General features: G+C 46.5%; 1 protein-coding gene across 1 annotated transcript in view; it reads right to left on the bottom strand.

Moving 5' to 3' along the window:
• Window positions 1-21,180, bottom strand: part of tg (thyroglobulin) — a 621,247-nt gene that overhangs the window by 403,774 nt on the left and 196,293 nt on the right. Inside the window, exon 33 of the mRNA XM_070888386.1 lies at window positions 5,447-5,558. Within this exon, the coding sequence (XP_070744487.1) occupies window positions 5,447-5,558 (112 nt within the window). The remainder of the gene's footprint in view (window positions 1-5,446; window positions 5,559-21,180) is intronic.

The raw sequence follows: 21,180 nt of genomic DNA, 5'->3' as shown, positions 1-21,180 counted from the left end.
AACAAAGAGCGGAATTTCACTTAAGAGGTGACCTCAACAACACCTGCAGTAAAAACCATTGAAACGGGTGCCCCGTTTTGGGCAGCGGTCAAGTTTGGCTTCGAACTCTGCTCGCACCTAGAAGGAGTAGGGGAGGTGGGCCACAATTGAACCCCTGTCCATATTATAATGAGATTGTCTTATGGTGCAGTGTGTTGATAGGCCAGGGTACTGTGGCACAAACTCCCAAGATTTCCCAACATGGTCAGTTCCTAAAGTGTCTAAACATTGAGCAAGTGAACAACGTTGGCCTTTATCTCAAAAGGGCTGGAATACAAAGGAGAGGAATTGATGCTTCAGTTGTATAGCGCCTTGTTCAGAGCCCACCTGTAGTACTGCATTCAGTTCTGTGCACCGCACCTCAGGAAGGATATAGTGTCCTTGGAGGTGGTGCCACGCAGATTCAACAAAGTGATACCAGCGCTTAAAATGTTAAATTATGAAGACAGTGATATGTATGGAGAAAGAATCAGATTGAACACTGTGAGCTCAAAGTAAAGTGTGACCTTAGTCTTTTATTGCAGGTCTCCAGAGTGCCTCTCCAACCTGAGGCCTCCTTAAATACCTGTGCTCCCAAGGGATTATAGGATCCCTTGGGACTCCAGGGGATGAGCCCTCTGGTGGCTGTACAGCATATATACAAGTTTACATATATAACAACACTCCCCCACCAAACTCAATAGTGTAACTATTTACAAGGTGAGTCGATCTGGGGCCCTTTTTGCCCTGGTTGATCGTCTCGGTATGAAAGCTGGTATTGGTGAGTCAATTGTTGGGCCCTCGCTGGGCTGCTGTGCAGCTGGCCTTGCTGGGCTGCCTGGTGTGGTGGGTCCTGCTGAGCTCTGTGGATGGTGGGTTCTGCTTCGAGGCCATCCGTGGTGTCGGTTGCCACTGGTGTGTATGTTGGGGGGTCAAAGAAGGGAGGGCCCAAAGTGGGTTGCTCAGGAAAGTCCGTGAATCTGAGTTTGATTTGGTCCAAGTGTTTCCGGTGAATGAGTCCATTTGAAAGTTTGACCCGACACACCTTGCTCCCTTTTTTGGCCACGACAGTGCCGGGAAGCCACTTGGGACCTTGTCCATAATTCAATACAAATACAGGACCATTGATTTCAATCTCGCGTGACACATTTGCGCTATCATGGTATGTACTTTGTTGAAACCACCTGCTCTCTACCTGTTCACGTAGATCAGGGTGAACTAACGAGAGCCTTGTCTTAAGTGCTCTTTTCATGAGCAGTTCAGCAGGTGGGATCCCAATGAGCGAGTGCAGCCTCGTGTGGTAGCTAAGCAGGACTCGGGATAGGCGAGTCTGCAGTGAGCCTTCAGTGACCCTCTTCAAGCCTTGCTTGATGGTTTGCACTGCTCTCTCTGCCTGACCATTGGACGCTGGTTTAAACGGGGCAGATGTGACATGTTTGATCCCGTTGCGGGTCATGAATTCTTTGAATTCAGCACTGGTAAAACATGGCCCATTGTTGTTCACCAGGACATCGGGTAGGCCGTGTGTGGCAAACTTGGCCCGCATGCTTTCAGTAGTGGCAGCGGACGTGCTTGCCGACATTATCTCACATTCAATCCACTTGGAGTACGCATCTACAACCACAAGGAACATTTTACCCAAAAACGGGCCTGCATAGGCGATATGCACTCTAGACCACGGTTTGGAGGGCCAAGACCATAAATTTAGCGGCGCCTCCCTGGGTACATAGCTTAACTGCGAGCAAGTATTACATCTGTACACGCAGGATTCTAAGTCCGCATCGATACCGGGCCACCACACATGGGATCTGGCTATCGCTTTCATCATTACGATACCTGGGTGGGTACTGTGGAGGTCACTGATGATGGTGTCTCTGCCTTCTTGGGGACCACTACTCGATTGCCCCACAGAAGGCAGTCTCTGCCTGTATAGAGATTTCATCTTTGTGCCACTGGAATGGCTTTATCTCTTCCTGCATTTCCACTGGGACACTGGATCAGCTCCCGTGAAGCACATAGTTTTTGAATACGGACAATAAAGGGTCCTGGCTTGTCCAGGTTTTGATCTGCCAGGCAGTGACGGGTAATTGCTCACTCTCAAATGCTTCCATAACCATGGCTAAATCTGTGGGCTGCGCCATTTCCACCCCCGTGGTGGGCAATGGCAGCCTACTGAGAGCATCGGCGCAGTTTTCTGTGCCTGGCCTGTTCCGGATGGCATAGTTGTATGTGGACAACGTGAGCGCCCATCTCTGGATGCGGGCCGATGCATTGGTATTTATCTCTTTACTCTCAGAAAACAGGGATATGAGTGGCTTATGGTCAGTTTCCAATTTGAATTTTAGCCCAAATAGATATTGATGCATTTTCTTTACCCCATAGACACACGCTAACACTTCTTTTTCAATCATGCTGTCGGCTCTCTCAGCCTTAGACAGATTTCTGGATGTGTAAGCAACCGGTTGCAGTATCCCAAAATCATTAGCTTGGTGCAATACAGACGTGATGCCATATGACGACGCATCACATGCTAGTACCAAATGCTTACATGGATCATACAGCACAAGCAATTTGTTTGAGCACAACAATTTTCTAGCTTTTACAAAGGCATTTTCTTGGCTTTTGCCCCATGACCATTCGTCCCCTTTACGCAGTAAGACATGCAGTGGTTCTAACAGTGTGCTGAGAGCCGATAAGAAGTTGCCAAAGTAAATCAGGAGTCCTAGAAACGACCGCAGCTTCGTCACGTTCTGTGGCCTCGGTGCATTCTCGATTGCCTCCATCTTCGAATCGGTAGGCCTGATGCCATCCGCTGCGATCCTCCTCCCCAAGAACTCCACTTCAGGCACCAGGAAAATGCACTTCGAGTATTTTAACCTGAGCCCCACGCGGTTGAGTCGACTAAGAACCTCCTCCAGGTTCTGCAGCTGCTCAACTGTGTCCCGACCTGTGACCAAGGTGTCGTCCTGGAAGATCACGTTTCTCTGGAATATCGCCGCCACTGATCGAATTCCAAACGGGCACCTGTTATAAATGAAAAGACCTTTGTGCGTGTTGATGCAGGTGAGGCCCTTCAATGATTCCTCCAGTTCCTGCGTCATGTTGGCTGAAGTCAAATCCAGCTTCGTGAACGTCTTTCCTCCCGTCAGCGTTGCAAAGAGATCGACGGCCTTTGGTAGTGGGTATTGGTCCTGCAGGATGAAACGATGGTAGTTACTTTGTAATCACCACAGATTCTGACAGTGCCGTTTCCCTTGAGGACTGGGACAATAGGACTGGCCCACTCGTTGAACTCGATCGGTGAAATGATGCCCTCTCGTTGCAGCCGGTCTAACTCGATCTCTACCCTTTCTCTCATCATGTACGGTACTGCTCTTGCCTTGTGATGGATGGGTCGCGTCACCAGAATTAGGTGGATCTGCACTTTTGCTCCTTGGAACTTCCCGATGCCTGGTTTAAACAGTGAAGGGAACTTGTTTAAGACCTGGGCACAAGAAGTGTCGTCAGCATGCGATGGCGCTCCGACGTCGTCCCAGTTCTAGTGTATCTTTCCCAGCCAGCTCCTGCCGAGCAGCGTGGGATCATCGCCCGGTACCACCCAGAGTGGTAGCTTGTGCACCGCTCCCTCGTAGGAGACCTTTACGGTAGTACTGCCGATTACGGGAATCAGTTCTTTTGTGTAAGTTCTTAGCTTCGTACGAACTGGAGTTAAGACTGGCCTTAGGCCTTGCTGCACCACAATCTTTCGAAAATCTTTTTGCCCAGTCTTGATGGACTGGCTCACGCCCGTGTCCAGCTCCATTGATACCGGGAATCCATTTAGTTCAACATTCAGCATTATCGGGGAACACTTTGTGGTGAATGTGTGCATCCCATGTACCTCTGCCTCCTCGGTCTGATTCATCGTGATCCTCCGTGGATCTGTCCTCCTCTGCAACATGGTGGTTTGCAGGATTAACAGGATTTTCAGTTCGCCTGCACATATGTTGGAGGTGTCCCATTGTTCCACAGCCCTTGCAAACCTACCCTTTAAAGTAGCATGAATGGAAATGATGATCACCCCCGCAGCGCCAACAAGGTGTTAATGGCCTTGCATTCATCACCCTTGATGGTGGACTCTGAGACATCTGCGGACATGCAGCTGCAGGCTTGTGTGACCTGTCCTGTACGTTGCGATTTGAAAACATCACTTTGTTCACAGTAATTGTAGCAGCACTGTGTGCTGAGAGATTTGCTCAGTATTGTCACTGATGGCAATGAATGCCTGGGCTATCGCTATGGCCTTAGTCAAAGTTGGGGTCTCTCCAGTCAGAAGTTTGCAAAGTATGGTTTTGTGACCAATGCCAAGTAAGAAAAAGTCTCTGAGCATGTGCTCCAAATGTCCTTCAAATTGGCAATGTCCTGCAAGGCGTCTTAGCTCGGCGACATAACTCGCCACTTCCTGGCCTTCAGATCTTTTGTAGGTGTAGAACCGGTACCTTGCCATCAGAACGCTTTCCTTCGAGTTCAAATACTCCCGGACCAGTGTACACAAATCATCATACGATTTCTCCGTGTGTTTCGCTGGAGTAAGCAGATTTTTCATGAGGCCATACGTTGGTGCCCCACAGACGGTGAGGAGGATCGCCCTTCATTTGACAGCGTTCTCTTCTCCATCCAGCTCGTTGGCTACGAAGTACTGGTCAAGTCGCTCCACAAAGGTTTCCCAAACATTTCCCTCTGAGAATTTCTCCAGGATGCCCACTGTTGTCTGCATCTTTGGGTTCGTTATCTGTATCTCGTCACCAGTTGGTGTGTATGGAGAAAGAGTCAGACTGAACAATGCAAGCTCAAAGTAAAGTGTGACCTTAGTCTTTTATTGCAGGTCTCCAGAGTGCCTCTCCAACCTGTGAGGCCTCCTTAAATACCTGTGCTCCCAAGGGATTACGGGATCACTTGGCACACCAGGGGATGAGCCCTCTGGTGGCTGTACAGAGTATATACAAGTTTACATATATGACAGACAGTTTGCATAAACTTAGCTTGTGTTTCCTTGATCTAAAATTATTTAAAATAATTGAAAATTATATCCCCTGATCAGGAATTCAGAACAAAAGGGCATAATCTTAAAATTAGAGCCAGGCCATTCAGAAGTGAATTCAGGAGTTAAATCAGGAAGCACTTTTTCTCACAAAGGAGAGTAGAAATTGGGAGCTCTCTCCCTCAAAAGATTGTGGATGCTGGGACAATTGGAGTATTCACGACTAAGATCGCTAGGTATTTGTTAGGTAAGGTTATCAAGGATTATGGAGTTAAGGCAGGTAAAGGAAGTTGAGATACAGATCAGCAATGGCAGAGCAGGCTCAAGGAAATAAGTAAATCAAGAGGATGAGTCCAATGTCTGCTGTGACCTCCACTGTAAAGAAAGCATCAGAAGATGAATACTTACCCAGCTTGGATCCCTCTTGCAGTCACATTCAGCCTGTTCCTTATTGAGATTCCCCACAGCTTACGAAATGCCAAGCGGCTGTAGAAATTTTTCACACTCCCCTCCAGCACATCTGCAGGAAAGAAAGTGTTATTCAGATTGATTGTTGATTTCCTGACCCATTATCTCTCTCTGGAATAATGCGTTTTCCTCAAAGTCTCAGTGATCCATTTGCCATCATTTGATGGGTATGAAAATTCTGTCTTCACCAACATTTATGCCTCAACCAACATCACTAAAACTGATCATCTGGTCATTGTCTCATTGCTGTTTGTGGGGTATTGCTGTGTGCAAATTGGGTGCCGTGCCAATGTTTTGGATACTGTTGAGGGAGATGACTCATCAGGGGAAGGCAGCAGCAGCCAAGTTCATGGCACCAGGGATGATTCTGCTGTACAGGAGGGCAGGAAAAAGAGTGGGAGAGCTATAGTGATAGGGGATTCTATTGTAAGGGGAATAGATAGGCGTTGTTGCGGCCACAGACGAGACTCCAGGATTGTATGTTGCCTCTCTGGTGCAAGGGTCAAGGATGTTTCTGAGCCGCTGAAGGGCAATCTGGAGGTGGAGGGAGTACAGCCAGTCGTGGTACATATAGGCACCAACAATATAGGTAAAAAATGGGATGAGGTCCTACAAGCTGAATTTAGGCAGCTAGGAGTTAAATTAAAAAGTAGGACCTCAAAGGTCGTAATCTCAGCATTGCTACCAGAGCCACGTGCTAGTCAGAGTAGGAATTGCAGGATAGCTCAGATGAATATGTGGCTTGAGGAGTGGTGCAAAGGGGAGGGATTCAAATTCCTGGGACATTGGAACCAGTTCTGGGGGAGGTGGGACCAGTACAAACGGATGGTCTGCACCTGGGCAGGACCAGACCTGATGTCCTAGGTGGAGTGTTTGCTAGTGCTGTTAGGGAGGGTTTAAACTAACAAGGCATAGGGATGGGAATCTATGCAGGGAGGCAGAGGGAAGTAAAAAGGGGGCAGAAACAAAAAGTAGGAAGGAGAAAAGCAAGAGTGGAGGGCAGAGAAATCAAGGGCAAAAATCAAAAAGGCCACATTACAACATAATTCTAAAAGGACAAAGAGTGTTAAAAAAAGAAGCCTGAAGGCTCTGAGTCTCAATGCGAGGAACATTTGTAATAAGGTAGATGAATTGACTGCTCAGATAGTTGTTAACGGATATGACATAATTTGGATTACAGAGAAGTGGGTCCAAAGTACTCAAGGCTGGGAACCAACATCCAGGGGTATTCAATATTCAGGAAGGACAGACAGGAAGGAAAAGGAGGTGGGGTAGCGTTGTTGGTTAAAGAAGAGATTAATGCAATAGTAAAGAAGGACATTAGCGTGGATGATGTGGAATCTATATGGATAGAGCTGTGAAACACCAAAGGGCAGAAAACATTAGTGGGAGTTGTGTACAGACCACCAAACAGCAGTAGGGAGGTTGGGGATGGCATCAAACAGGAAATTAGGGACGCATGCAATAAGGGTACAGCTGTTATCATGAGTGACTTTAAACTGCATATTGATTGGGCTAACCAAACTGGTAGCAATACTATGGAGGAGGATTTCCTGGAGTGTATAAGGGATGGTTTTCTAGACCAATATGCCGAGGAACCAACTCGAGAGCAGGCCATCCAAGACTGGGTCTTGTGTAATGAGAGAGGATTAATTAACAATCTGGTCGTGCGTGGCTCCTTGGGGAAGAGCAACCATAATATGGTAATTCTTCATTAAGGTGGAGAGTGACACAGTTAATTCAGAGATCAGGGTCCTGGACATAAAGAAAGGAAACTTCGACGGTATGAGACGTGAATTGGCTAGCATAGACTGGCGAATGATACTTAAAGGGTTGACGGTGGATAGGCAATGGCAGACATTTAAATATCACATGGTTGAACTACAACAATTGTACATTCCTGTGTGGCGTAAGAATAAAAAAGGGAAGATGGTTCAAACGTGGCTAACAAGAAAAATTGGGGAAAGTGTCAAATCCAAGGAAGAGGCATATAAATAGGCCAGAAAAAGCAGCAAACCTGAGTATTGGGAGAAATTTAGAATTCAGCAGAGGAGGACTAAGGGTTTAATCAGGTGGTGAAAAATAGAGTACGCGAGTAAACTTGCAGGGAACATAAAAACTTACTGCAAAAGCTTCTATAGATATGTGAAGAGAAAAAGATTAGTGAAGACTAATGTAGGTCCCTTGCAGTCAGAATCAGGGGAATTCACAATGGGGAACAAGGAAATGGCGGACCAATTGAACAAATACTTTGGTTCTGTCTTCACTAAGGAAGACACAAATAACTTACTGAAAATACTAGGGGACCGAGAGTTTGGCGAGAAGGGGAAACTGAGGGAAATCTTTATTAGTCAGGAAATGGTGTTAGGGAAATTGAAGGGACTGAAGGCCGATAAATCCCCAGGGCCTGATAGTCTGCATCCCAGAGTACTTAACGAAGTGGCCCTAGAAATAGTGGATGCATTGGTAGTCATTTTCCAACATTCTATAGAATCTGGTTCAGTTCCTATGGATTGGAGGGTAGCTAATGTAACCCCACTTTTAAAAAAGGAGGGAGAGAGAAAACAGGGAATTATAGACAGGTTAGCCTGACATCGATAGTGAGAAAAATGCTAGAATCAATTATTAAAGATGTAATAGCAGCGCATTTGGAAAGCAGTGACAGGATCGGTCCAAGTCAGCATGGATTTATGAAAGGGAAATCATGCTTGACAGATCTTCTAGAATTTTTTGAGGATGTAACTAGTAGAGTGGATGAGGAAGAACCAGTGGATGTGGTGTATTTGGAGTTTCAAAAGGCTTTTGACAAGGTCTCACACAAGAGATTTGTCATGTATCTTACATTATTATATATAACTGTATCCTAACATGCTATACATGACTGTAATAAGATATGACCTGTAACCACCAGCATACCTTACCACCAAGGGTGCACTTGCAAGAGACAAGTATATAAGGATAGGTCTCAGGCAAGTGCAGCATTCCAGAGCTGTGAAATAAAGGTGCAGGTCCAGAGTGACCTTGACTTCACTACATGCCTCGTGTCAATCTGAACTGAGGGGACAGGATTTTACAGTGGCGACGAGTTACGGGATCACAGAATCCACAGAATGGCGAACAACGGATCAGATGAAAAGTACAATGCTGGAGACAATTGGGAGGACTTTATAGAAAGGCTCCAGCAAAGCTTTGTAACCAAAGACTGGTTAGGCGGTGAGGCAGACAAGAGAAGAGCCCATCTCTTGACCAGCTGTGACTCGAAAACATACGCTTTAATGAAGGATCTGTTGGCACCCGAGAAACCAGCAAGCAAGTCATTTGAAGAATTGAGCACACTGGTAAGAGACCACCTGAAGCCAGCGAGCAGCCTACACATGGCCAGACACAGGTTCTACAACTACAGACGCTGTGTGGGCCAGAGCATACCCGACTTCGTGGCGGAACTTCAGAGGTTGGCTAGTTTATGTGCGTTCTCCGATGAACTGAGGAGAGAAATGCTGAGAGACTTTTTCATTGAAGGAATAGGCCACGCAGACATATTCCGAAAGCTCATAGAGACCAAGAACCTGACCTTAGAGGCAGCAGCACTGGTTGCACAGACATTCTTGGTAGGGGAAGAAGAAACGAGGTTGATTTACAATGCAGGTACGACAACTAACGAAATAATGGAACAAGGTGTTCACAGCATTAGACAAGCTGCTACCCCCACACACAGACAAAACCGGGAGAACAGGCTCTCGACAGCAGGCAGTGGTGCCAGAAGCCATCAAGGGCCACAGGAACGGCCGTTCACACCTCATCAACCCACAATGCGAGCAATCAACTACAAACTGAGAGAAGCTCAAGGGAGATCAGCCAGATGCAGCTCATTCTTTGGGAACAATGAAAGCAGTCTGTGCTGGAGGTGTGGGGGCGGGCACTCATCAAGGGGATGTCAATTTCAGCAGGCTGTTTGCAGGAACTGTGAATATATAGGGCATTTGGCCCGCAAGTGCAAAAAAATGGCAGCTTGGCTGGTATACAGATCGGATGGGTCGGAAAGCGGACCAGAAGACGGTGGAGACAGTACCCGGGACACCGATGTACAGCGGGTCAACACGATCAATGGCCACTGCTCCTACAACAGGACGCCTCCTATAATGATGAGGGTCCTACTCAATGGGATACCTGTCAACATGGAGCTGGATATGGGAGCGAGTCAATCTCTCATGGGCGCTCAACAATTTGAACAACTGTGGCCGCATAAAAGAGACAGACCAAAACTCACAAGGGTCGACACCACACTAAGGACCTATACCAAAGAAATCGTACCAATCCTTGGCAGCGCCATGCTCTCTGCCACACACAAAGGGACAGTGAACCGACTTCCCCTGTGGATTGTCCCCAGAGACCCCCCAGCACTGCTGGGGAGAAGCTGGCTGGCAAAACTAAACTGGAAATGGAATGATGTCCATGCCATGTCATTAGAGGAACGGACCTCCTGCTCAACAGTTATAAAGCGATTTGAACATCTCTTTCAGCCAGTTGTGGGCACTTTCAAAGGGACCAAAGTCAAAATCTACATCACACAGGATGCTAGACCGGTCCATCACAAGGCCAGGGCTGTTCCCTATGTGATGAGGGAAAAGATTGAACACGAACTGGACAAGCTTCTGCGGGAATGCATTATATCACCTGTGGAATTTAGCGACTGGGCAAGTCCCATCGTCCCAGTCATGAAGCCTGATGGATCCGTACGAATCTGTGGGGACTACAAATCTACCATAAAGAGTCTCCCTACAGGACCAGTACCCGCTGCCCAGAGCGGAGGACTTATTTGCCACATTGGCTGGAGGTAAACTTTTCTCAAAACTAGACCTCACATCTGCGTATATGACGCAAGAATTAACCGAAGAATCCAAGCTACTCACCACCATCAACACACATCGAGGCCTTTTCATGTACAATCGATGCCCATTCGGCATCAGGTCGGCAGCTGTCATATTCCAGCGCATCATGGAGAGTCTGCTCAAGTCCATCCCGAGGACGGTTGTATTTCAAGACGACATACTTATCACGGGCAGGGTCACCGACTCCCATCTCCGTAATTTGGAGGAAGTACTAAAGCGGTTGGATCGGGTAGGCTTACGAGTCAAGAAATCCAAGTGCCTGTTTCTCGCACCCGAGGTTGAATTTTTGGGCAGAAGGATTGCCGCTGATGGAATCCGCCCAACAGAGTCCAAAACAGAAGCAATTCGCCTGGCACCCAGGCCCCGGAATGTCTCAGAACTGCGCGCCTTTCTCGGGCTACTCAATTACTTTGGGAACTTTATGCAAAACTTAAGCATGCTGCTGGAGCCTCTCCACGTGCTACTCAGGAAGGGGTGCGATTGGTTTTGGGGGGACGCCCAGGAACACGCCTTCAATAAGGCACGCAACCTTCTGTGTTCCAACAGTGTTTCGACTTTCTTTGATCCAGATAAAAAGCTAGTTCTCACATGCAATGCGTCAGCGTGTGGGGTCGGATGCATTTTACAACATGTCAATACTGCGGGCAAATTACAACCCATAGCTTATGCCTCCAGGTCACTTTCGCGGGCGGAGCGCGGGTACAGAATGGTAGAGAAGGAGGCGCTCGCGTGCGTGTACGGTGTCAAAAAGATGCACCAATACCTTTTCGGGACCAAGTTCGCATTAGAAACCGACCACAAGCCCCTCACGTCCCTCCGATCCGAGAGCAAGGCAATAAACGCCAACGCCTCGGCGCGAATTCAACGGTGGGCACTCATGCTGGCGTCCTACGACTATACCATAAGGCACAGAGCAGGCACAGACAACTGTGCCGACGCGCTCAGCAGGCTACCCCTGGCGACCACGGAAGGCTCTGACGAACAGGACTGTGAGATAGTCGTGGCAATCAATGCCTTTGAGTCCACAGGTTCGCCCATGACGGCTCGCCAAATCAGAGCCTGGATGGCCAGCGACCCCACGTTATCCTTAGTAAAAAGAAGTGTCCTAACCGGTGACTGGGCAGAGGCTCGCGATGCCTGCCCCGAGGAATTAAAACCCTTTCACAGGCTCATGCATGAGCTATCACTACAAGCAGACAGCCTGATGTGGTGTAGCGGGGTAGTCATGCCTCTGCGAGGCAGAGAGGCATTTGTCCGGGAGCTCCACCGCGAGCAACTGGGGATCGTTCTCATGAAGGCCATGGCCAGATCCCACGTCTGGTGGCCTGGTATTGACGTGGACTTGGAGCTCTGCGTCCGAAGGTGCACCATTTGTGCCCAACTCACCAATGCCCCCAGGGAGGCTCCCCTGAGCCCCTGGCCCTGGCCTGCCAAACCATGGTCACGGGTGCACGTAGACTATGCGGGCCCATTCATGGGCAAAATGTTCCTCGTAGTTGTAGATGCATTTTCAAAGTAGACCGAATGCACCATTTTAAACTCGAGCACAACCTCCACCACTGTGGAGAGCCTCGCAACCATGTTTGCAACGCACGGAATCCCTGACATATTGTTCAGTGACAATGGTCCGTGCTTCACCAGTGCAGAATTCCAAGATTTTATAATTGACCACGGCATAAATCACATCAAGACGGAACCGTTCAAGCCGGCCTCCAACGGCCAGGCGGAGAGAGCAGTGCAAATCATTAAACAAGGCATGCTTAAAATCCAAGGTCCCATGCTGCAGAGCCGCCTGTCGCGACTGCTGCTGGCATACAGATCTCGTCCGCACTCATTGACTGGGATCCCCCCCGCGCAACTGTTGATGAAAAGGACTTTAAAAACAGGCCCTCATTAATCCTCCCAAACATGCACGAAATCGTTGAGGCAAAGCGCCGTAAGCTGACTGAGTACCATGACAGAAATTCGAGGGGGAGATGGAATGAGATAGGGAACAAAGTGTTTGTACTAAACTATGGCAGGGGTCCCAAATGGCTTGCAGGGACAGTAACGGGCAAGGAAGGAAACAGGCTACTGGTAGTACAAATGGACAATGGCAAAACCTGCCGGAGGCATGTAAACCAAGTCAAAAGCAGATTTACCAACAACACTGCGGAACCAGAGGCAGACTACAATATGAAACTCGCACCACACCTGGTGGACAGACAGAGGGAACAACCTGAGGAAAGGGCAATCCCAACAGACAGCCCAGGCGAGTCAACAACAATCACACCAATCGAAACAGACAGCCCAGGTGAGATACCAGCAACCACACCCAAAGAAAAACAGACACCAAGGCAAACAACTGAACCACAACTCAGATGCTCCATGCGAGAGCGTAGACCACCTGAGAGACTGAACCTATAAAGGCAATAAGACCTTGGGGGAGGGTGATGTCATGTATCTTACATTATTATATATAACTGTATCCTAACATGCTATACATGACTGTAATAAGATATGACCTGTAACCACCAGCATACCTTACCACCAAGGGTGCACTTGCAAGAGACAGGTATATAAGGACAGGTCTCAGGCAAGTGCAGCATTCCAGAGCTGTGAAATAAAGGTGCAGGTCCAGAGTGACCTTGACTTCACTACATGCCTCGTGTGAATCCTTACTGAGGGGACGGGACTTTACAGTCAGCATGGATTTATGAAAGGGAAATCATGCTTGACAGATCTTCTAGAATTTTTTGAGGATGTAACTAGTAGAGTGGATGAAGGAGAATCGGTGGATGTGGTGTATTTGGACTTTCAAAAGGCTTTTCACAAGGTCCCACACAAGAGATTGGTGTGCAAAATTAAGGCACATGGGATTGGGGATAATGTATTGACCTGGATAGAGAACTGGTTGACAGACAGGAAGCAAATAGTGGGAATAAACGGGTCCTTTGCAGAATGGCAGGCAGTAACTAGTGGGGTACCGCAAGGTTCAGTGCTGGGACCCCAGCTATTTACAATATATATACTAATGATTTAGATGAAGGAATTGAATGTAATATCTCCAAGTTTGCAGATGACACTAAGCTGGGTGGCAGTGTGAGCTGTGAGAACAGAAGAATTAGGAACAGAAGTAGGCCATCTAGCCCCTCGAGCCTGCTCCGCCATTCAACAAGATCATGGCTGATCTGGCCGTGGACTCAGCTCCACTTACCCACCCGCTCCCCATAACCCTTAATTCCCTTATTGGTTATATAGGAGGATGCTAAGAGGCTGCAGGGTGACTTGGACAGGTTAGGTGAGTGGTCAAATGCATGGCAGATGCAGTATAATGTGGATAAGTGTGAGGTTATCCACTTTGGTGGCAAAAACAGGAAGGCAGATTATTATCTAAATGGTGACAGATTACTAAAAAGGGAGGTGCAACGAGACCTGGGTGTCATGGTACATCAGTCATTGAAAGTAGCCATGCAGGTACAGCAGGCAGATAAGAAAGCAAATGGCATGTTGGCCTTCATAACGGCAGGATGTGAGTATCGGAGCAGGGAGGTCTTGCTGCAGTTGTACAGGGCCTTGGTGAGACCACACCTTGAGTATTGTGTGCAGTTTTGGTCTCCTAATCTGAGGAAGGACATTCTTGCTATTGAAGGAGTGCAGCGAAGGTTCACCAGACTGATTCCCAGTATGGCAGGACTGACATATGAAGAAAGACTGGATCGACTAGGCTTATATTCACTGGAATTTAAAAGAATGAGAGGGGATATCATAGAAGCATGTAAAATTCTGACGGGATTGGACAGGTTAGATGCAGGAAGAATGTTCCCGATGTTGGGGAAGTCCAGAACTAGGGGTCACAGTCTAAGGATAAGGAGTAAGCCATATAGGACCGAGATGAGGAGAAACTTTTTCATCCAGAGGATTTTGAACCTATAGAATTATCGACCATAGAAAGCTGTTGAGTCCAGTTCGTTGGATATATTCAAAAGGGAGTTAGATGTGGCCCTTACGAATAAAGGGATCAGCGGATATGGGGAGAAGGCAGGAGTGGGGTACTGAAGTTGCATGATCAGCCATGATCATATTGAATGGTGGTACAGGCTAGAAGGGCCGAATGGCCTGCTCCTGCACCTATTTTCTATGTTTCTATGTTTCCCTTTCTTAATCATTTCTTTAGTCGTTCTTTTTTGGCTTTTAAACGCTTCCCAATCTTCTGTCCTCCCACTTAGTTTTGGCCACATTGTATGCCCTTGAATTTAATTGGATACCATCCTTTATTTCTTTAGTTAGCCACGGATGGCTTTTTTCTCTTACGCCCTTTCCTCCTCACTAGAATATATTTTTCTTGAGAGTTGTGAAATATCTCCTTAAATATACCCCATTGTTCATCAACCGTCCTACACTTTAATCTATTTTCCCAGTCCACTTTAGCCAACTCAGCCCTCATACCTTCATAGTCTCCTTTATTTAAGCTTAGTATGCTGGTTAGAGATCCAACTTTCTCAGCCTCCATCTGAATTTGAAATTCAATAATGCTCTGATCACTCATTCCGAGGGGATCCTTTACTAGGAGATTGTTTATTAATCATGTCTCATTATACAGGACCAGATCTAAGATAGCCTGGCCTCTGGTTGGTTCTGTTACACACTGCTCAAGACTACCCTGACCAATTTGATTTGTCCAATCAATATGGTTGATTATTGCTGTTCCCTTTTTACAAGCCCTCACTATTTCCTGGTTTATGCTCCGACCAACAGAGTTGCTACTGTTAGGGGGCCTATAGACTACACCCACCTGTGACTTTTTCCCTTCATTATTCCTTATCTTCACCCAAAGTGTTTCAACATCCTGATCATTTGAGCCAATATCATTTCTCACTATTGCAGTGATTCCATCCTTTATCAATAGAGCTACCCCACCTCCTTTTCCTTTCTGTCTGTCCTTCCGGATTGTCAAATACCCCTGAATATTTAATTTCCAGTCCTGGTCACCTTGCAACCACGTCTCCGTAATGGCTATCAGATCATACCCATTTGTTTCAATTTGTGCCATCTTCTACAAGGCGTCAGTCAGGAGTGTGATGGAATACTCTCAATTTGCCTGGATGAGTACAGCTCTAACAACACTGAAGAAGCTCGACACCATCCAGGACAAAGTAGCCCGCTTGATTGGCACCCCATCCACCACCTTAAACATTCACTCCCTCCATCACCAGCGCACCGTAGCTGTACACCATCTACAAAATGCACTGCAGCAACTCGCCAAGGATTCTTCGACAGCACCTCCCAAACCCATGATCTTTACCACCTAGGACAAGGGCAGCAAGCACATGGGAATAATATTACCTCCAAGTTCCCCTCCAAGTCACACACCATCCTGACTTGGAAATATATCGCCTTTCCTTCATAGTTGCTGGGTCAATGAACTCCCTCCCTAACAGCACTGTGGGAGTACCTTCACCACACAGACTTTAGCAGTTCAAGAAGCCGACTCACCACCACCTTCTCAAGGACAATTGGGGATGGGCAATAAATGCTGGCCTACATGCGAAGCTCACATACCAGGAACGAATAAAAAGAATTCCTCCATTCACTGGTGCCCTCCCCCAAGTCCCCTCTTTATTTATGGTCTGAAATGTACTGCCTGAAAGGATGGTGGAAGCAGATTGAATAATAACTTTCAAATGGGAATTGGTTATGTACTTGAAAAGGAAGATTTTGCAGGGCTATGCAGGGGGGGTGGGACTAATTGTATAGCTCTCTCAAAGAGCCGACACAGGCAGGATGGACTGGATGGCCTCCTCCTCTGCTGTAAGATTCTATGAAGACCTAAATTCCTGTAGTGTCACACTTACTTCCTGTATCACTTTTCCTGTCGCACTACTGTTATAAAATCTGCAATCTCTAACCCACCGTAAGCAACGTGGCAGAAGATTTGCGAGTAGAATATTAGAAATTGAGGCACAGAGGGAGCCTATTGTTCATTGGAAAAGACCCAGATTCAGGAGCTTGTCAACAACTGGGACTGGGCAAGGGAAGGGAATATATATAAATAAAGCCCTGCTGGTTAGTACTCTGCTCATCAAGAAGAGGTGACTCAGCATCAACACCAATCACCCCAGGTTAGATAAAGCACAACTAGATGTACAGCAAAGGTCCTTCGCTCTGCTCTGCTCAATGTGCCACAGCTCAAACTCAGAAGAGCACCAATGTAACATTTTTCTGTTTTAATTTCCCAGCTATTTCAAGGGCCTTTTAAGTGAAATTACCAAACTGGGGCAGTTGGATGCTGTGAGCCATGCCTGCCAGACTCTGGATGAAAACTCCCCAAACTCATTTCATACAGGGATCACACTGCCACTATCGGGTGGAGACTTTCATCCAATCAGTCTGAGCTGTATTGATCAATGGCAAAAGGCTGTTGCCTAACATACTATAGGCCCGAATTTGGTGAACTTACCGCCGGCTGCCGCCGAGTTTTCTCGGCAGTCTCTCTGTTTGTTGGGCACTCTCCCCTCCGAGCGAGTTTGTTGAGGCCGTCACGCTGGCGGGGAGAGAAGACCAGTGGGGAGCATCCGCTGGCATGCGCCGGTGTGCAACGCCGACAAAAATCCTCCCGCCCGCTCACTCCCCAGATTGATCCAGGCGATCCTCCACTCCGGCAGCAGAAAAAACTGCCGCGTGGAGGCAGGTCTTACCTGAACGGTAGGTACGAGGACATGCAAGAAAAGGTTAGTGAGCTGGTTTTCTTCATTTCTTTTGCAGTGATTTTGCTTGAGATGGTCCACTGAAGGATTTATCATGGTTTTTTTTTCATTTGTTGAACAATTTTTTTCCCCGTTCCCCCCTCCCTGGGCCCGACTCTATCCTCGGCGTTACTTTGCTGAGGATTTAATTTGCCGCCCAGAATCCAATCTACCTCCCGCTGCCACCTAGAATCGCCGTGCAAAGCCCATTTTTTCCGCCGGGCATTTTATTTTCCATTTTTCCACCAAGCTTCCACCCAAAGTACTGTCAGGATCTTAGCAGTCCTTTCGACGGTAAATGGGCGGAACTTAGGTTTGACCAAACTTGAGCCCATAATATGCTTTTCATACTAACTCTCTGAATAAGTTTATGCTGGCACAACATTTAATGCATAGCAGGTGTAGTCTAATTTTTCTTGGAGGCGTATCTAATCTTGAACCAGGAAGAATAGCTACTTTATAATTTCTGTGCTTGCAAAAACAATTGAAGCAAGGTTGCCAGCCTGGAGACAAGAAGACAGGTTCAGTAATTCTCGACACAGGAAAGGTGCAAAGTCTGGGAATCTGAAGGAAGTTTTAACTCTGCACGAGGGAAGACTGTTTGGAAAATATTTTCAGGTTTGGGCTTTTAAAATTTGGGACAAAGCCAAACACAAATAGGCAAATCTTTTGTGATAATTTGCAATGCACTTTGTCAAACACAGGCACAGGCACACACATGTATACACACACACACGTTCACACACACACATGCATACACACAAACACACATGTATATATCAACACCGGTATGGGCGGAGCTGCGGAATACCAAGGGGCAGAAAACACTAGTGGGAGTTGTGTACAGACCATCAAACAGTAGTAGCAAGGTTGGGGACAGAATCAAACAAGAAATAAGGGATGCATGCAATAAAGGTACAGCAGTTATCATGGGTGACTTAAATCTACATATTGATTGGGCTAACCAAACTGGTAGCAATGCTGTGGAGGAGGATTTCCTGGAGTGTATTAGGGATGATTTTCCAGACCAATATGTCGAGGAACCAACCAGGGAGCTGGCTATCCTAGACTGGGTGATGTGTAATGAGAGAGGACTAATTTGCAATCTTGTTGCGCGAGACCCTTTGGGGAAGAATGACCATAACATGGTAGAATGTTTTATTAGGATGGGGAGTGACACAGTTAATTCAGAAACTAGGGTCCTGAACTTAAGGAAAGGTAACTTCAATGGTTTGAGGCGTGAATTGGCTAGAGTAGATTGGCAAATGATACTTAAAGGGTTGACAGTGGATAGGCAATGGCAAACATTTAAAGATCACATGGATAAACTTCAGCAATTGTACATCCCTGGCTGGAGTAAAAATAAAACGGGGAAGGTGGCTCAACCTTGGCTAACAAGGGAAATTAAGGATAGTGTTAAATCCAAGGAAGAGGAATATAAATTGGCCAGAAAAAGCAGCAAACCTGAGGACTGGGAGAAATTTAGAATTCAGTAGAGGAGGACAAAGGGTTTAATTGAGAGGGGGAAAATAGAGTACAAGAAGAAGCTTGCCGGGAACATAAAAACTGACTGCAAAAGCTTCTATAGATATGTGAAGAAAAAAAGATTAGTGAAGACAAACGTAGGTTCCTTGCAGTTGGATTCAGATGAATTTATAATGGGGAACAAAGAAATGGCAGACCAATTGAACAAATACTTTGGTTCTGTCTTCACGAAGTAAGACACAAATAACCTTCCGAACGTTCTAGGGGACCGAGGGTCTAGTGAGAAGGAGGAACTGAAGAATATCCTTATTAGGCGGGAAAGTGTGTTAGGGAAATTGATGGGATTGAAGTCCGATAAATCCCCAGGGCCCGATAGTCTGCATCCCAGAGTACCTAAGGAAGTGGTCCTAGAAATAGTGGATGCATTGGTGATCATTTTCCAACAGTCTACTGACTGTGGATCAGTTCCTATGGACTGGGGGGTAGCTAATGTAACACCACTTTTTAAAAAGGGAGGGAGAGAGAAAGTGGGTAATTATAGACTGGTTAGCCTGACATCAGTGGTGGGGAAAATGTTGGAATCAATTATTAAGGATGAGATAGCTGCGCATTTGGAAAGCAGTGACAGGATCAGTCCAACTCAGCATGGATTTATGAAGGGGAAATCATGCTTGACAAATCTTCTGGAATTTTTTGAGGATGTAACTAGTAGCGTGGACAAGGGAGAACCAGTGGATGTGGTGTATTTGGACTTTCAAAAGGCTTTTGACAAGGTCCCATACAAGAGATTGGTGTGCAAAATCAATGCACATGGTTTGGGGTAATATACTGACGTGGATAGAGAACTGGTTGGCAGACAAGAAGCAGAGAGTCGTGATAAATGAGTTCTTTTCAGAATTGCAGGCAGTGACTGGTGGAGTGCTGCAGGGCTCAGTGTTGGGACCCCAGCTCTTTACAATATACATCAATGATTTGAATGAAGGAATTGAGTGTAATATCTCCAAGTTTGCAGATGACACTAAACTGGGTGACGGTGTGAGCTGTGAGGGAGACGCTAAGAGGCTGCAGGGTGACTTGGACAGGTTAGGTGAGTGGGCAAATGCATGGCAGATGCAGTATAATGTGGATAAATGTGAGGTTATCCACTTCGGGGGCAAAAACGCGAAGACAGAATATTATCTGAATGGTGGCAGATTAGGAAAAGGGAAGGTGCAACGAGACCTGGGTGTCATGGTTCATCAGTCATTGAAAGCTGGCATACAGATGCAGCAGGTGGTAAAGAAGGCAAATGGTATGTTGGCCTTCATAGCTAAGGAATTTGAGTATAGGAGCAGGGAGGTCTTACTGCAGTTGTACAGGGCCTTGGTGAGGTCTCACCTGGAATATTGTGTTCAATTTTGGTTTCCTAATCTGAGGAAGGACGTTCTTTCTATTGAGGGAGTGTAGCGAAGGTTCACCAGACTGATTCCAGGGATGGCCGGACTGACATATGAGGAGAGACTGGATCAACTGGGCCTTTATACATTGGAGTTTGGAAGGATGAGAGGGGATCTCATAGAAACATACAAGATTCTGGCAGGACAGGACAGCTTAGATGCGGGTATAATGTTCCCGATGTTGGGGAAGTCCAGAATCAGGGGACACAGTCTTAGGATAAGGGGTAGGCCATTTAGGACTGAGATGAGGAGAAACTTCTTCACTCAGAGAGTTGTTAACCTATGGAATTCCCTGCCGCAGAGAGTTGTTGATGCCAGTTCATTGGATATATTCAAGAGGGAGTTAGATATGGCCTTTACGGCTAAGGGGATCAAGGGGTATGGAGAGAAAGCAGGAAAGGGGTACTGAGGGAATGATCAGCCATGATCTTATTGAATGGTGGTGCAGGCTTGAAGGGCCGAATGGCCTACTCCTGCACCTATTTTCTATGTTTCTATGTTTCTATGTAACAACAGCTTGCATTTATATAGCACCTTTAACATAGCAAAACATCCGAAGATGCTTAATAAGCGCATTAGCAATACAAATTTGACACCAAGTCACACCAACACATGCAAGCATATATACACACATACATGCATACATACACATGCGTACATGCATGCACATAAACACATACATGCATATATACATACACACACATATAGACACACATGCGTACATACTAATTTTCTATAAGTATATTCAGAGAAAGTGGATGGCTGACGGTAACGTATGCACCTTAAAGACAGACAGGTGATAATGCAATTGAAAATAAGGTAATTGCAGATTTGCTATAAAAAATTACTTTGCATCAGTCTTCACATTAGAGGATGAGGATAAAGTACGAGATGAAAATTAAAAATAAATCAGGGGAAGGGTCTCACTAGTTTAATATAAGTAAAAAAAATGGCAATGGAGAAAATAATGAGACTGAAGATTGACAAATCCCCAAGACATGATGGGTTCCACCCCAGGCTACTAAAAAAGATAGGTGATAAAACTGCAGATGCTTTAGTCATGATCTTCCAAACCTCTCGATTCAGCAATTATCCCCTTAGATTGGAAATTTCCATGTCACTTCATTATTTAAGAAGCG

This window comes from Pristiophorus japonicus, chromosome 1, assembly GCF_044704955.1.
Source record: "Pristiophorus japonicus isolate sPriJap1 chromosome 1, sPriJap1.hap1, whole genome shotgun sequence".
Taxonomy (NCBI): Eukaryota; Metazoa; Chordata; class Chondrichthyes; family Pristiophoridae; genus Pristiophorus; species Pristiophorus japonicus.
Note: the sequence above shows the minus strand (reverse complement) of the source record. Positions and strands in the feature narration are given on the sequence as shown.